The sequence below is a fragment of the Drosophila novamexicana genome, unplaced genomic scaffold (assembly GCF_003285875.2).
Source record: "Drosophila novamexicana strain 15010-1031.04,08,12 unplaced genomic scaffold, DnovRS2.1 tig00000932-arrow-arrow-pilon, whole genome shotgun sequence".
Lineage (NCBI taxonomy): Eukaryota > Metazoa > Arthropoda > Insecta > Diptera > Drosophilidae > Drosophila > Drosophila novamexicana.
In genome coordinates, this window is record NW_020824832.1 from 414,740 (window position 1) to 432,985 (window position 18,246).

General features: G+C 38.8%; 1 protein-coding gene across 1 annotated transcript; it reads left to right on the top strand.

Annotated features, from left to right (window-relative positions):
• Positions 1 to 507: 507 nt before the first annotated feature.
• Positions 508 to 15,030, top strand: LOC115765116 (von Willebrand factor A domain-containing protein 8). Its single transcript, XM_030708510.1, has 7 exons — positions 508 to 858; positions 928 to 1,355; positions 1,413 to 1,733; positions 1,794 to 2,362; positions 12,217 to 14,340; positions 14,398 to 14,832; positions 14,893 to 15,030. The coding sequence occupies exons 1-7, from the start codon at positions 669 to 671 to the stop codon at positions 14,990 to 14,992; spliced, it is 4,167 nt and encodes a 1,388-aa protein (XP_030564370.1). The 5' UTR covers positions 508 to 668; the 3' UTR covers positions 14,993 to 15,030.
• Positions 15,031 to 18,246: the final 3,216 nt, after the last annotated feature.

Sequence of the window (18,246 nt, forward strand, 5' to 3'; positions counted from 1 at the left end):
ACATACATATATTAAGAAAAAGCATCAGCCTCAGCGACGTCGTGCGCTGAGCGAGATGCGGCTGAACGTTCGGCTTTCGAGGCCGGCGTTCGGCTGCCACTCTCAGCAATCTTACTCTGCCTGGGCACACTTAAATGGTCGCAGGCACCCTCGGGATTCCCTTGTTGCAATTTATCGTTATCCGATGAAAAGGCTGTTTGGTTTGTCTATGCATTCTATGGTTAGTGGAGTCCCTCAGGTAATATTACCTTTTTAATATAGAAGATATTACTATTATTCTTAATATTTAATATATAATGTATTATATTGATTATACTATATTCAACTTTAACAAACTTTTACGTTTATGATTAACTTTGCAAAAACCATTGCAATTGTATTATTTCTATTAATTTCTTATATATGAAATACCAAAAAAGAAACTGTGCCAACTCAAATATTCAATAATTATAATGACTAGTCATCGATAGTTAGATACTCATTTGGCCATCTCCAAGCGTTGACGATGATTCCTAGTGTCGGACAATTAATAAACTAAGCAATAATTAGGCTCCGCTGCCTGAAATGGAATTCTTGTAAAATGCTAATACTCCACCTTGAATCATTTGTTCGTTATTTCATCAGGTGGGAATAAAACGAAGAATAGCCTTCTCTGAAAAAAGATCGCCATGCTATTGAATCTTCTATCACGTGACGGATGCATATTGCGTCATAGGCTCCAAGAGACTGCCTGGACAAGAGGCTGTGCAATAGCGGTCAAGGAATGTAAAAATGTAGATGGAAAACAAATAACTATTGGCGATGTAACCGCGCAAATAACAAAGCCCAAGAACGTACATTTGGTGCCCCAGAAATATAGTAAAGCTTCGTAATCACTAACATATCAAATTTATATTACCGACATCTACAATATGTCTACATTTATAGTAAATTACGCACAAGATGGGACGGTCCAGTTGGCTCAAACAGCACTTCACCATCTGCGGTGGATGCTGCAGAAAGATTCACTTAAACAAAACATGTTTCTGTTGGGTGGACCAGGGCCACTGAGGCGACAACTGGTCATGCAGTTTTTGGAAATTACGGAACGTGAACTTGAATATGTGGCGCTTACTCGCGATACAACCGAAAGCGATCTAAAGGAACGTCGTGAGATTCTGAGCAAATCTGCCCAATACCATTATCAGGCCGCAGTACGCGCTGCACTTTACGGCCGAGTGCTGGTGCTGGACGGCATTGAACATGCCGAACGCAATGTTTTGCCGGTGCTCAACAATCTTCTAGAGAATCGTGAAATGCACCTAGAAAGTGGTAAATTTCTAATGGCACCAGAACAATACGATAAGTTGCTAAAGGTGTGTGTGGATCAAGTCAACTTTTAATACAACTCCAATACCCATCCCAACTTTCAGAAGCACAGTCAGCGACAACTTGATGACTGGGGCTTACTAAGGGTCTCGGAACACTTTCGTATAGTGGCACTTGGACTTCCCATACAGATATATAGAGGCACTCCACTTGATCCTCCGCTAAGGTCGCGTTTTCAGTCGCGCAACATATTACCATACACTTTTCAGGAGTTGTACGAGGAGCTACAGCAGATAACTCCCATTGTGCCTGCCCCACGGCTTAAACAGTTACTTACCTGTGCGTTAACACTTCAAACAGCTGGTAAAGCGCTCCAACTACCAGATTTTCCATTACATAATCTTCGACTAGCCGTTAAGATGATGGTAAATCACAGGCTTTACTCACATCATGTCAATTGAGTATATTTTTACATTTACCCTCAGCGAGCGAATCCAAAACTAACCTTGCAGGATGTCTTACAAGTCTTGTATCCGTTTCAATCCGTGCTAATGCCAGATCAGCAGAAACGTGTTAAGGAACTGTTTACTAGTATGTCGCTTCAGCACATGTCCACGCATAGTGTACATCGTATAAGCAGCCAGGCTCAAGATGACTTTGTTGACGTGTATCTGGACGAGGTACACTTACGCATGCCTTGTGGATCAACTGCGCCTTTAAACAGCAACTTTGTGGATCTACCACATCAACGACAAGTACTGGCTACTCTAGTGCAATCCTATGCAGTTGGAGATGTCTGTCTGCTGGGCGAAAGGGGTGTTGGAAAACTAACACTGACAAAACAGCTTTTGCGCCTACTGCATCAATCGTCTGAACTTATGATGCTCTATGAGGATATGACATCGTCGGATCTTTTACAGCAACGCATTACCAACGTAGAAGGTGACACCATTTGGCGGGATTCCCCATTGGTCCGAGCAGCAAAAACCGGATCGGTGGCAGTACTTAATGGCCTTCACAGACTACACAAAAGCACAGCTGTAGTACTGCAAAGGTAGATGTCAAAAAACTATTTCCTAAATATATAATATAACATTCAACATAACATTATATGGTTGAAGACACCGATTTGGATGTCCTTTCAACTCGTCCGTTTCCCCGTATTCACAGTTCGCAGTTGGCACTTGGATGAACCATAGAGCCAATAAGGTATTAAAGCCAGTCATGAGCAACAATAATCAAGTCAATATAGCTTTCCAACAAGCTGCTCGTCCGTCTGTATAAACGTTTTGAACAGACGAATTAAATCAATATTTTCCGCCCATTTACCCCTAAAGTTCACACTTTAAATATTAAAGCCGAAAAATAAACTCTCGTTTATACTACCTATGATTCGCATAATCCGTTTAAGATGAGTAGATTTTAAAAAAAGTAGGACACACATTCCAAAAGAACTTGAACAAAGATTTGAAAGTGGGTTTCCAATAGTTTCTCAGATATTACAGATTGGGCTAAGCGTTCATCGTCAATAAGTCAGTCATTAACAAGTAAGAGGTTCTAGTCGGGATCTCCCGACTAAGGGATACCCTGAACTCTCTTATTCCAACACCAAATGCAGCTCGCGCTACGCGTTCTTTTGCTTTAGTAGTAACACTACTTGCTGCCGTCTTAACAGCCACAGCAGCAAAAAAAATAAATAAAAAGTAGTTTCCTCTGCAGTGCTTGAACTCGCGACAGACCACACCACATGCCACCGCCTCTACTCAACAGCCAACAACCAATAATTAAGTCTCAGTGAGAAAAAAAATTTTAATAGCAGCACAGAAAACAATACAATCGCAATTAAAATGTTGTTGATAGAATTCTAAGTATACGCGCATGAATGTGTGTGTGTGTACATGTATATGTAAACAGAAATTCTTGAATTTGCTTCGCAAACACGTGCGTAGTAAAAATACCAAAAAACAAAACAAAAACCGATCTTAATGAAATCTTATTATTTTAAATATGAAATAATTTTAATAATATAATTGATTGAATTATATAAATTATCTAATAGTAGCATCGACTTAAAAATACTGGTTTTCCATCATGCTTTACTAGAGGCAGGATGGCGACTGACTTCGTTGCTCGTGTCAGTAACAACAAGCTGCGCTTTCCGCATTCGTTCGCGTGGTTTTGGAAAGCCAGTCGGTTGACGTGTCGTTTAAAGTGCGAAAAGCCAGATGAAAAGCCAGGCTACAAAGTTTGCGGTGCATTGAAATGTATGGGCGTTACTCGTCATAGTTCTTAGGCTGTCTGTGGTAAAACTTATAAATGCAATGTTTTGTGAAGATTTGTTGAAATACAAGAATGTTATTCATAAATTTTCGACCGATCGTTCCTATGGCTGCTATATGGTAAAGTGATCCCATGTTGCTAAGATTATGCATATATAAAAGGCGCAAAGTGAAACTAATAAATTCCAAGTTTGGATAAAATATCTTAATGAACAAAAACAATTTTTACACAAAACCTACTTTTTGACTGTTCCTATGGCAATTATATGATATAATGGTACCCAACATATCTACTGTGTGCAACAGAAACACGATCCTATGCAAAGTTTTAAGACATAGCATTAGAACTTAGAGACTACTTCGCATAGAAACAGACAGACGAACGGAAGAAATCAGCTATATTAACTCGACTGTTGATGCTGATCTAGAATATATATATACTTTGCGAGATACGATGTATCCTTCATGACAAAATTATATTTATTTTCACCATGCCCAAAATAGTAAAATTCATTAAACTATAAAATGGTACCGCAGAAGATATTGAAAATTTATTAAGTCAATTTTCACTTTGATTCATTTACTAAGATGAGTAAATCGACTATTTTCTTATAGTGTTTTGTCTTTAATATTTAATAACTTTTACTAGAGGTGATATGTATTCAATGTAATTCTATAAAATCTGTTTATCATTAAAATTATGAATTACATTGGTGGGTATTTCCAATTGGTGGCGGAGAGTGGCGATATCGATTTTTGGTCGTTGCTTAGATACCCTAAATTTAGGGTATATAAAATGCGAAGCGATCAAACCGAGCTCGTTTAATCGTACATATTCAGTTTGATTTAGGTCATGTTCACGATTGCGATTGCAAAACATTATTTGTTCTTTATTTACAAGGGCGTCAAAATTGTTCTTTAAATAAGAGCAGGACTCTTTAAACTGATTTAGTTTTAATTAAGATTTGGCGATCAGCTGTGTTCACAGCAAATATACCCATAAAGGTAAGGGTATCATTGCCACACTTAAACATTTAACGGTGCTTGTGTTCCCGTGGCCGACAGTTTACAAAAGTTCAAACAAATTCGTTCTTTCTGTCAACTTATTTAGATTTGCTTACGCGAAGTCTTATTCAAATCTTAATCATATGCAGGAATCATACATGAGTTTTGTTTTTAAACCTGACAAAAAACTAGTTGAAGTGTCTGGAACTCCCGACTAGGGGATACCCTGAACCTTCTACCAACACTAAATGCAGGTGCTTGTTTGCTTGAATATAAATTTAAAAGCAAAGTTCCTACTGCGAACTTACAACTAACTTCAACCGAGCGAACCATTTTCCATCACTAAATAATCTACATCCATATCAAGAACGAAAAACCCGAATTTAAATAATTCAAATTTTTGTAGAATTCAAAAAAAGACGGCCATATGTTTGCATATGTACCGAATGATATCTTGTCCAAAATTCAACTCCTGAAATCGCTGATTGTGCCTCGAGCATGATGTCGTACATCGGCCGGCAGCGCCCGCAAAAGCCACTGAAGGTGCACCGCAACACGCCACTTTTGCGTGATTGGTTAGTGACACTGCTCTTTTGTTGGTAATCATGTTAACTCCTCCCTTGCTTAGTTGAGAAACGTCCTCGGACGCCTTGAAACCTTTCTGCAGTTTCCAATTGGTAATATTGCATTAACGCAGTGAGCTATGATGTTTTTTCGTCGGCAAGGTTGAAGGTTCTGTTATTGTGATGTACAGGGTATAAGTATTCTCTTACAAATTAAACTTAGCTTAGGGTAATTAATTATTAAGTGTAAAATTGGTATATAATAGAACTTTTAATTGGGCTTCTTCCGTGAAGTCAGTATGGTTATGATCGAAAAATGCTCTTTGATTATGTTTTATTAATCATTGGGGTCTAATATTTCCGGGTTAACAATTCCAATATTTGTGACTGTAACGGCTAGCATTAGAGTTTTAAGTTCCTAAATCAATATCCTATTTCTTGAGAGCATTGTTTCGTATGTGTTCTGTATTTATTTGTAATTTTTTTAATTTTTTGTTAGAATGTTTACTGCGTCTGTTAGTTAATTTAACGGTTATTAAGTTTTTGTATTGAGGTTTACCTGTCTATTTTCAAATTCAATTAGCTCCTTTTGTGTCATTTTGAGCCTTTTAAAGTCGTAAATTTCTTTGCTTCATTGCTCATTTCCGCGTCCATTGTTAGTTAGTTGAGTGCTTTACATTTTGAAAGCGTTTTCCAATTATCGTGTCTACATCCATAAACGAGATGTAGTTCGCGTTCGGGTAGTCAGTCAATTTGACCGTTGTCATTGTGACAAAAAGTAGGATAGTCCAGATCCTGAGTGTAAGCTTATATTCTTGTCTTTTATTTGATTTCACTATGCTTTAAGGGCATTATCTGCTAATTCTGCGTCAAGCTCTAAGGGAGATGAATGCTGTTTGCAGTTAGTTGATAGGTAATATTTCACCTGCATATAACAATAGCTATTTCTTCAAGTACTTGTTTCTAAGGGTGACGATCATATTTCGCCCTCTGACAAATTTTCCAATTTGTACCGACTTCGTTTTCTAGTTGGGTTATCTTATGAAAAAATTCTGTTTTACATTTTCTTGAGTGGCCGGTGGGCTCTATTATGCTCCGTGACAACTATTTCTTTCTGTTTGTATCGGTTACAATGCGTTTTGTGTGGCGGAACGTTGTCGAAGGATATGTTGCTACTAACTTTTGCTAAACAAATCATGACTACGTCACAATCCCTCTGAATTGTCCTTTCTTTATTTGAGAAACGTAAAAGGTATAGCTAGTATCGACATGCTTCTCATATATTTGCAACATCCCCTCAACATCGGACCACTATATCACATAGCTGAAAGGACCAATCGGTCGAAAATTAAGTTGTTATATAGAAAACTTTTTTGTTTTTCAATATAGGTTGACCAAACTTGCTAAAAAGAAAAGGTTCGGTCTTCAATTAAATCATCGGCCTTCTGTCTCATTTTTTTATCAATGAGTTTCTCGGTGCATTGTTGTTAATTTTATGAATAGATTACTATATGTTGTTCATTACTTCACGTGTACGCATCGCTTACAGGTCGTTGCGTGGTGTACCTACTCAATCTTATTTTTATACCCTGAACCCATTAAAAATGGGTATAAGGGAATATTGTATTTGTGCAAAATCCAAATGTATGTAAAAGTAAGCTTCTCCGACCCCATAAAGTATATATATTCTTGATCAGCATCAATAGCCGAGTCAATCTAGCCATGTCCGTCTGTCTGTCCGTCCGTCCGTCCGTGTGTATGAACGCAAGGATCTCAAAACCTATAAGAGCTAGAGACTTGAGATAGAGATTTTAGATGTAGGTGCTCCTAGTGCCTACGCAGATCGAGTTTGTTTCCGATAATCGATAACTTACTCCGTTTCCCAGCAATCGATAAAAATCGATATCGATATCCTGTTTGTAGGAAATTTTGGTAAATAATAAGAGCTAGAGTCACCAAACTTGACATCTAGCTTCTAAAATAGAATATATATATGCATTTGATGTTGGAAGAAGAGGGTTCAGGGTATCCCCTAGTCGGGAGCTCCCGACTAGAACCTCTTGTGATTTATTAAAAGTATTGTAATCTCTTACATCTTTCCATAATTATCTTATATTATTACAGTCCTTTAATCAAAATTGGTTATATCCGAGTTGAATGGAGCCTCGTTATCGCAATATATTGTTTTAATGTTTGGGAATAAATTCACCAATTGAACCATGGGTGTTTTTGGGTCGACTATTGTTCGCGACGCCACTGGCTGCACGTCCCTGCATTCATTTTAAAAACTTGACGATGCAAGTTAGAAATTTTTTCTTGTCCGTGGAAAAAATATCAATGTGCAGCATTTCGCTGGCATATGAAGTAATTGCTGTTATCCCAATTTTTGTTAGGATGTCTGTCATATTTTGCTTTAGTGCAAACCCTGCAATTTACATCCACTTCATTGTCCAACTTGCTGATTTGTTTGATGTTTTCTTGTGCGGCTCGATTGGTACGGCTGTGTTCGGCAGTCATTATTTCGACCTGTTCGTTTTTGTCTGTGATGTCTGATACGACATTCTTGCACTGCTAAAATTTGGTTTCAGGGAAGTTTAACACTATAGTGTGCTGAAAACTAGTTAGAGTTGCTAAATCGCAATGTATTGTTTATACAACGCCTGGCTTAATAACCTCTTTAAGCGTCTCGAAGGCAGTTTTTTTAGTGAAGCTGATTAAGTGGCGAGCCTTGATGCCGGATTATTTGATTCTTGAAGCAATTTAGAGGCTTGTCTGTAGTTTCGACCGTACAGGTTACTGACATTTCGCTGTGAATGGTTGCAGCATCTGACAGATTCGTTTTGTAGAGCACTTATGTTCTGCCGTGTAGGCAACTGCAACAAAATTATCTTTCTTTGCCTGGTTTGTAGAACATTTTGGCGTCGTGTTCGTCTATGTACGCTTTCGTCTATGTACGTCCGTCTATGTACTTATTCATATTTCTGTCCGAGACCGTATAGTTGAGAGGTTGATGGTCAGGGAACATCTTTATTTCTTTTGTACCATGTATGTATATATACTTATAAGATGTTCTGTAGCTTACCCAGAACCCATACGATGGCTAGTAGTTCTCTTTCATTTGAAGCATAGTTTAGTTCGCATTCTTTTTGGAAATCATGGTTATTGGGATAAAACAGTCCCGGGGCCATTTGCGCATCGGTGGTTAAATCAAAAGGCTTTTTGAAATCTGACGCATGAAGATAACATTTGTTTATTTGCAAAAGTTAATAGTTTTAATATTGTTAACATATTGTTTTAAATTTATTTTAGTTTCTTATAGTATTTGCTAACAGGATTCATAAAAATAGTGATAGAAAAAAAATCTATTTAAGAATAAATACAAAAACAAAAACTAGTCGGTTTTTGCATTGTCAAACAATTGTTATTCAATCATAATATTCATTCATCATTATAATATAACATAACTCTCGTCTCATCGCAGATGATCTCATCCCAATATTCGGCAGGTTGATTATGGTACATTGTGGCAAAGGACAATCGTTTTCAAACATTAACATCAGAGAGCATTGGTTTCTTGCGAGTAGCTCTTGGTTTGTACTCATGTAGTATGGCCTGACGTACGGTTTCATGGGATACATCCACATCCAACTCTTCCTTCAATTATATTGCAAGAGTTATCGTCGAAAGCATTGGATTTTGGTCCAGTTTTTTTTACCAATGCGCGCTCGGCTCGTTTATTTATTTTTTGCTTCTGACCGGCTTCTTTCTTTGGCTCCAATCTTCCCTCGTTTTCAGCGCGATTTATAATATTGAAAATGGTCTTGCGGGTTACAAAAAACATTTCTGATAATTCCTGCGCACTTTTACCCAATTGGTGATTAAAATACACAAACTGGACCATCTCAAACGATAAGATCCTGCCTGGCATTTTCAAGAGTGTCTAAATAAATTTTCAGTTCATACAAAGTCAAATTCGTAGAACAAAGCATGTGCAAGGCAAAACTTACTGTAAATTTACCGCTGTTCACTGCATAAGCGCAAATAGGAATGCAGAACATTGTTGTGTTTTTGGTATTTGAATTATTTCTCACATGTCATTCTACTTTCTTTTACTATTTGTATGAATTAGTAAATATTATAAGCAACTATAATAAATTACAGTATTGGCACATGTCTTCCCGACGTCTCCGAGTCAAAAGACTATATTTCTCTCGCTCTAATGCTCTAATGCACTGTTGGGCTCGCAAAACCACGTGTTATTTTGAGACCGAAGTCGCAAGTAGGAAGAGGATTGAAGAAGAGAATAACAGGCATAGAGAAGATCTTTTATTAGCGATGATACATTTCATTAGAGGTCGTACTTAAATGGTACTGATGGATTTATAATGTTGAAATAATAATAAAGATGCAACATATACTGTATGGGGTCGGCGATATATATAATATACATTTACATTTTGCACAAATACAATATACCCCTTTTTCCCATTTTTAATGGGTTCAGGGTATAAAATTAATAGTTTCCTCGGTAGGTCTCGAACTCGCGACAGACAACACCACTTGCCACCGCTTCTACTCAACAGCCACACCAATAATTCAATCTTATTGAGAAAAAACGAATTAAAATAGTAGCACAAAAAACAATACAATCGCAATTGCAATGCTGTTGATGAATTCGAAGCAGACGCGCATGAATGTTTGTGTGGACATGTATACAGATATACTTTGAATTTGCGCTAGTGCCGTAAACACATGTTTCTTAACTTATCTTCAAGAAAATTTCTACAGTATATCTTATTGTTCCATACAATATTTGTGTATTCTCATAAAGTAAATTGCGTTAATATTGTAGCTTAAATTGGTGGGCAATACAAGTTGGGTTATTAACTTGATTTATAGCCAAACAACATATAGACTGGACATGAGTACAGGAAAGTAGGCACAAAAAGTATCGGAGGCATCTGGTCCAAACTCGAGTAAGGGAGTAAGGTATATATGTATATGATGTATTTTTGAACCGCTTACTTTACAGGAAAGTGCTTGGCGCACTCTCTTCCATATGATTTGTGTGATAGAACGGCAACGCAGTTAATTTGTATCTCGCTCGCACTTACTTTTAGCTCTCAATTCTCTCTCTTTATGTTTAGGGATCGTTTAAATGTGTGTGTGTATGTGTCCGACAAGCAAAACTGCGCACAAATTCAATTTGTCCCAAATGCTGAGGCATTTCTACCCTTTTGATGGCACGAGTAATATGAAATAGACATAACGAGCAAAAATGCAAGAATTTCGCATCGACGTGGCAATACGAGCAAAAATGCAAGAATTTCGCATCGACGTGGCAAACCCTTTGTCTATTTCATATTACTCGTGCCTTCAAAAGGTTCTTTTAATGAGCTAAATTTATTTATTATGCTCGGCTACACTGACGATGTCACCGCGAGATATGTTTAAGACTAATTTGACAAATATATGACGATACTAGCAAGCCCTAAGCTATGCCGCAACGCCGGCCTCGGTCAGTGTAGTCAGTGGCCAAAGGCACTACTACATTTCATCATAGTGACTAGTGACCAATTTAGTCGCTTATTGTTTTTCTATGTTAACTTATACATTTGTCTTAATTACAGTTTCGTCATAATCGCTTAATCTATATTACTCCTTCATATACCCTGAAACCATTAAAAATGAGTAAAAGGGGTATAATGTACTTGCGCAAATGTGTTTCCGACCCCATGAATTATATCTGTTTTTGATCAGCAATTATAGTCGAGTGGATCTAGCCGTCTATCTGTCCGTCCGTCCGTATGTATGAACGCAATGATCTCAAGTCTTTAACATAAATTTTTTAACGTAGGTCCTGCTAGTGCTCGCGCTGTTGTTTCCAATAATAGATACCTCGACAAGTTATCAAGCAATCGATAAAAATCGTTACCGTAATCCTGTTTTTGAGCAAATCCTAAAGCCCCAGTCACCAAGTTTGACATCTACCTTCCAAAATATAGTGTATCGCTACGACCCTATTTCTTTCCGTAGCTATAAATCAAATAAATAACTTAAATAAAAGACTCCACCAATTTAAACCATAATTTTAATCCAATTATCTTTTTAAGACTGTGCAAGTATTCTATTGCAGAATAAGATCTTCTGATGATTTAATTAATATTGGTTAAGAACCACATAAGTTATTATTATTGTCAATATTAAATATTGACAAGGGACGTGTTTGCGGCAGATAGCGGAAATTGCAAGAACTTCTGTATTCATGTATACACATACATTCAGTCGCGTCTTAATTGAATTCTGTTCATTGTGGTCTATGTTGCTAACTGTGTCGTCTCCATCTCCAAGCATTAACCGCAAAATGGAACACTGATATTTTCCCCATTTAAAAGCGTACTACGACCACTCAGTATACTTTGTGTTTTCTCGACGCATTTGTTGTAATTATTGGTGTTGTTTTTGCAGGTATTGCCGGTGCTGCTGTTGTTGTTTTTGTTACTGGCGTTGCTGCTGTTATTGTTGTTGGTACTGCCGTTGCTGCTGTTGTTGTTCCATGTGCAGGTCTATTTGGACCTTAGTCACGGTCGCCATGTATAAAAATGTATAAAATGTATTTCAATAACAACATAAGCACGTCAGCGCTGATTGACTTCGGTTTTGGAATTGTCTTTAGTCATTATAAAAACTGGGTCTGGACTTGTTTAATGTATAATTGTTATTGTATGCGACAAAATGCCGCATACTTTATATTTGAATATAGGGTGTTCTTTTAAGGCATATACACACTACAACCATTTAAATGACCATTTACAAGATTACCTTTAAAATATTAAAGATAACAAATGGCTCCTTTTAAAAATATATTGGCCACTCCAAGCGCGTTTGCATTTGTTATCATAAACATTATATACTAGGTCGAGCAAAAGTAGATCGCTGTTAATAAACTTGTTTTTTTTTCGCTTTGTGAGTACTGACAACATTATTTAATTTATATTATTGTATGCCAACATTACTATAAGATTGTTTAATTTGTTTTTTTTTTTTTATACTGCCCCCAGAATAGTCCATGATCGCGAGTTACAGTTATGTGATGGCACAACTTTACTTCGTCAAGATCGCTACCAGGAGCTTCTGCGGCAGGGATTTAACACACGTCAGCTTACTGAACGAAATGTGTTACCTATACCCGATTCTTTTCGCATCGTAGCTTTAGGGGAGCTGCCAAATCCCGGTGATAATAAGCCTAACTGGCTGACACCGGAATTGTTAGGCATGTTTCTCTATCAGGAGTTGCGGCCACTTCAGCAGAGTGAAGAGCAAGAATTATTAATGAAGTTATGCGGCCTTGTGCCGCCTGAGATGCTGCAGCTTCTAACACTAGCACAACTCTTACGTAGCTCAAAAAATCCATTACTTCACGGTCTAGCCGATAGGCTATCAACACGTCGACTGCTAAAGGTGGGCCGACGCCTAAAGGCATACCCATCGAGCAACCCAAACTATGTTTGTGAAATTCTGCAGGATATATTTCTGATTAAGTTTATGCCTTCACTTACGCGTTCGGCCCTTGAGCAGGCTATAAAGCAAGCAGGAATTGAATTAAGTTGTAATATAGGTCAAACCTGCGACTGGAACCAAAAACAAATCAGCGTAGTGAACAACAAACTACTCATTGGCGAAACTCTGATGCAGTTGCCAGAGACATCACTGGAGCAGCAATCGAAGGTGCCTAGCACCCTGTTTTACGAAATGCCACAACACGTTATGCTGCTAGAGCGCCTTCTGCAGGACTATCTAATCGGTGAGCATTTGCTGTTGGTAGGTAATCAGGGCGTAGGCAAAAACAAGCTCATCGATCGTTTACTAGAGCTCATGCGCCGGCCACGCGAATATTTACAGCTACATAGGGATACAACAGTACACAGCCTAACAGTACAATCGACTCTACGCGATGGCAAAGTGGTCTTTGAAGACAGCGTTTTGGTGAAAGCTGTAAAAACAGGTCATACACTCGTTATAGACGAGGCGGACAAAGCTCCGCTTAATGTTTCCTGCATTCTCCGCACTTTAGGCGAGAGCGGTGAGATGCTGCTTTCTGATGGGCGTCGGATTTTGCCACACGGGACTAGTGCAACGACACCCAATTGCATCGAGACTCACGGTGACTTTCGACTGATTGTGCTAGCAAACCGGCCGGGGTTTCCGTTTTTAGGTAACGATTTCTTTGCGGCGGTGGGCGATGTCTTTAGTTGCCATGCCATAGAAAATCCCACACCCGATTCGGAGATGTACCTTCTGAAGCGCTATGGACCAACTGTGCCCAATAAAACGCTCAGAATGTTAGTAAATGCATTTGGTGAGCTTCGTACTCTGGCGGACGAGGGGCTTCTTAATTATCCGTACTCTACGCGGGAAGTTGTGAGCATTGTAAGACATTTAGAGCGTTATCCACAAGACGACATGTGCGAGTTAATAGGAAACGTGCTAGACTTTGATCGCTACCAGCCGGAGGCATTGCAGCAGGTCACCCACGTGTTGACTAAACATGGTATGTTAATCGAGGCATATGCAACGGACGAATTGCAGTCACTACGCAATCAACGGCAGCTCCAGTTAAGCATCCAACAATACAGCGGGCTGGATGTGTCAGGATCCAAACTTGGTAAATTTGATCCAAAAAATGAGCCACATGTAGGTGGCAATACGTGGGCGGGTGGTACCGGTGGACGGGATACAGAAGGTCTAGGCGGCAAAGGTGGACCATTTCGCCTGGACAAGGGGCATAACGTGTACCAATTGAGCGACGATGAGAAAGCTGATATTCCCGAGAAAATAAAACGTGCTGCACGTGAAATGAATCGAAAAGCCTTTGAGCAGAAACTACAAGAGATCAAAATGTCCGCCCACGATCATCGTTTGTATGCGCAATTAATAGAGCCAACCCGCAAGCCAGTACAGCAGTTAAGGGCCATTTTGGAGGCTATGCAGACTAAGAGTAAAGAACGTCAGTGGCAAAAGTACCAAACTCAAGGCGAGCTAGATGACACGCGTCTCATCGAAGGCATCACCGGAGAAAAAAACATTTACAAGCGACGAAGCGAGGCAAATCCCTGGGCGGATTATGCTCAGACAAAACCTAATCGACTTAGGCTTGTGGTTGATGTCTCAGGATCTATGTACAGGTAGGTATTACACGATTAAACCATGGCTGTGCTTTTTACTTAACGACTTTTCCCAAGGTTTAATGGCTATGATGGACGGTTGGACCGTGAATTAGAGGCGGTATTAATGGTCATACAAGCATTTGAAGGCTACGAAAAAAAAATTGTTTATGATATTGTTGGCCATAGCGGCGAAGGCTGGGATTTGCCCTTCGTCAACGTGGGTAGTGTCCCTAAAAACGACAAGGAGCGCTTTGATATAATACGTATGATGCGCGCTCATTCACAATTTTGTTGGTCCGGCGATAGCACTGTAAAAGCGGCACGAGAGGCTTGCACTACTTTGGGCGCAGAGTTGAAATACGACAATGGCATGGTCGTTGTTCTTAGCGATGCTAATCTAGCGCGATATCGCATATTACCAAAGGATCTAACTCTGTCTCTTACCTGCGGTGAACCTAAGGTGAAGGGCTATGTTATCTTTATTGGAAGTCTAGCTGAAGAGGCCGACAAGTAATACACATTTACCCAGATAAACACTGTACTAACTAACTGAAACATCTCTAATTCCAGAATCAAAACCGAGATGCCGGTTGGACAGAGCTACGTATGCATGGACCTTACTAAATTGCCGCAGATATTACATCAAATTTTTATTTCCTCTCTTTTTTAAAAATATTTCAAGTTTGGGTTGAAAATTGAGCTCATTTAATTGTAATTTGAGATTAATATTTTTTGTGTAACTGTACCTAGCTCCGAGCTATTCAAAAAACACACACAAACAATTTTACACGTTTCAAACATATTTCAATGCGCATCGGCTATACAAATTACGCAATTTCCTGCGTGAGTCGTCAATTCCTTTAGGTGTCGTCGTCGCTGGCGAAATTGCAGGAATTCGGGGGCAGTCCAGTGGTGGGTCTCCGAAGATTTAGTCCTCCAGGGACATTCCAATTACGGAATGCTAGAGTCTAAGTTTGTGGGCTGAAGTTTTCCAAACGCTGGCCTTATAGCGCAGCAATAAACCAATATTATGTAAAATTCGACAATACCGGAGTAATGTGTTGAATAGGCAGTGTGTTTCTTAAAAGTATGAACAGAACTAAATGGCAACTACAATATTGGTGCAGCTTAAGCTAAAGACAATGAATTGAAGCATAACTCTAAATAACACGCTCATGGCCGCAAGCCAACCTAGCTTCAGCAACTAAGGGGTTATTTGTTAACTTGTTGTCTACCGTAAGGACTGTGGCGACAACTAAGGTGTTAAATAGTAATTCCTCGTTAATGGTTGGAAACACCTTTATTCTCTCTATTATCATCTTTTTGAATTCCTTTTTAACGGAATCGGGTATCACTATGTGAAGTTTACACTATCACAGTTATGGTATCGTAACTTTTCTGATATATTCTGATATTCTAGAGTGCTCTTTGCAACGTAAATACCAACTTGAAAAATCCTGGTTCGGAATAAGTACACAATCTTCACTTCAGGCTATAGTGATTATGCGGACAACTTGAAATCTTGCTGGCAATAATATTGAGAATTAAATTTTTGTATAAAATCAATCCCTATTATTCCGTGGCATGGTGTTCCGAAATGCAGATCTATTATATAGAAAGTGTGTGGAATTATATATTGATCTGTCTGTATCTCAATTGAGGTTAAGCCTTTAGATTTTATAACTTGGCTTATGCCTTGAATATTGATTATATTGTCATTTTGAATGTCATTGAAAAAATGACAATTTTCTTTCAAAATTGAAATGTCTGCATCTGTATCTATTAAAAAAAAAACCTTTTTTTCCTGATTAAATGATAAAAATATATTTAGATCGAGATTGATGGTGTTGTTCTCTATTGTTGCGTATCTAAAGGGTGTTGAGAGTTGCCCGAGTTATTCTGGGCTAATCTGACATTATTATTGTTATTGTTGTGGCCTCGATTCGAGTTGCCACGGCCTCTAGAGTTTTCTCTATTTTGGCCTCATCCTCTATTGTTGTTATTGAAATTGCGGTAACCAATATTGTGGCTATTACCTCTTCCACGGTGATTTCCACGGTTGCCCCTGTTATGTCGTTGCCGAAAAAACAGGACAGTGTTCGAATGTCCTGTTGCCTCTGTGCAACTATTGACAAATTTCGATAAAGCATCATTCATGTTACTGAATGTGCCAGCCTGCGTAAGTCTAACTTTATCATTTGGGCAATTTTGCGTCATGGCCTTTACAGCTAATGTCAAGCTGTATTTGTTAGCTAGTTCCGGGCTTAAACCATCATTGATATAAGCTCCTTCAAGAGACTGGGTCAATATTTCTACCTCTTGGGTATACTGATTTGCAGTTTTGCTCTTTTGCTGCAGATTAAGGAATTTTGCACATATAACTTCTACAGATTCTCCTTTTACAACTTTGGACAATTGATTAATAATGGCAAGAATTGTCTGCTCATTAATTATCAAATTTCTAGCGTGGCTTTTAAGTTTCGTCTTGATAATGCTTACAGCAGTTAGTTCATGGGTGCCTTTTAAGGAATCTATTAGATTTAATGCATCCAAGAAGCTTTGTAGGTTTTCTGCCTTTCCATCAAATTCTGGTAAAAGCGATGAGGCTAGTTTTAAAAACTCTACAACTGTCTGAGCCATGTTTTATAGAGAGAGTTCTCAGTTGAGAGTGATTGACGTGTTTTACTTGTGCTCCAAGATTTTTACATGTTTTTGCGCTTTAATCCTTTATTTCTAATTTTGCATTTTTGGTGCTTTACTTAAAAAGCTTTTATAAATTGTGCAGTTTTATCTGTCGTCCAGCGTAAGTCTGTTAATTATTGCATTTATACAACGCTGCGTCAATTCCGTGTTGTTGTTATTGCCTGTTTTGATTCTTTTGCTTTGGTGCTCCCCTATGCATTCACTTGTTTGTGCGTGTGTTCGCTGCTGCATATTTTTGCTTGTGCATCGCGCTCTTGCATATTTTTGCTATTGCTCTCGCAACTTGCATATGCTTATAATAAATACGTCGTGCTGTAAGAAACCTTGCACGTTCAAGCAGGCTGATGATTCTGCACTGCCACTCTTTAATTGCTGGCTGTGTGAGAATATAATGCATGCTAAATGTGCAGGTCTCACTGGGCGTGATTGCGACAAGATCGCTGCAATTGGCAAGAAGGGCTGCGGCGTTGGTCGTGCCCAGATTACATCGACAAGCAAATTGATTTCTCCAGAGTGTTTAATTATGTGAGAAACCAATTCTTAAAATTTAATAATGTGGCTAAGCAGCCCTCGAGTAATTTTGACTCGAGTTTTGAGTTGCTTAGCAAATACAAGTGCGAGTCTGCAACAAATCGCCGGTTGGAGCCTCAATTTTTGCAGTTGCTTTCTTCGTCTGTCCAGACTCCTACGCCTCTTTCGTCTCTGCCTACTTGGATTTATCTTGAATGTTGTCATTATCGCCTTCTCTGAGCGACTGCCCAAATATTACCCCCGTTTTATCCCATGTAATAGTCCCATTAGTCCCCGAATCTGTCCCAGTTAACCAAACTGCCTCAGCCCCGTCAGCTCCTGGGCGCAAAGGGAGACCTGCGCGCAAACTAGCCCAGATTGTTAAACACAATCATGGTGCCTCTTTGGCCCCACCAAATCCTGTTTTACCTGTACCCCATCAGCTCCTACCTTAACTATTGTTGCCCCGCGTGGGCAAGTTTTTGTGTCTCGACTTTCGTCTGACACCACTTATGAGTCATTCGCAGCCTATATTGCTAGCAAATCTTCTTATAGTGTGTCAATTACCAAATTGAATTTCTCCATTCCTAGTGAAATATCATCTTTAAAAATAAATGTTTCACTTAATATGTTCCCAATCATTTGTGATCCAAAATTTTGGCCTCCACACATGATTGCTCACAAGTTCAAGCCAAAAAAACCAAAACCAGC

Excerpts from the sequence above, each read along its gene's own strand:
- LOC115765116 (XM_030708510.1), top strand. The coding sequence starts at position 669 with ATGCTATTGAATCTTCTATCACGTGACGGATGCATATTGCGTCATAGG. Across the intron at positions 859-927 it reads TTTGGTGCCCCAGAAATATA|TAAATTACGCACAAGATGGG; the intron begins GTAAAGCTTCGT and ends CTACATTTATAG. Across the intron at positions 14,341-14,397 it reads GTCTCAGGATCTATGTACAG|GTTTAATGGCTATGATGGAC; the intron begins GTAGGTATTACA and ends ACTTTTCCCAAG.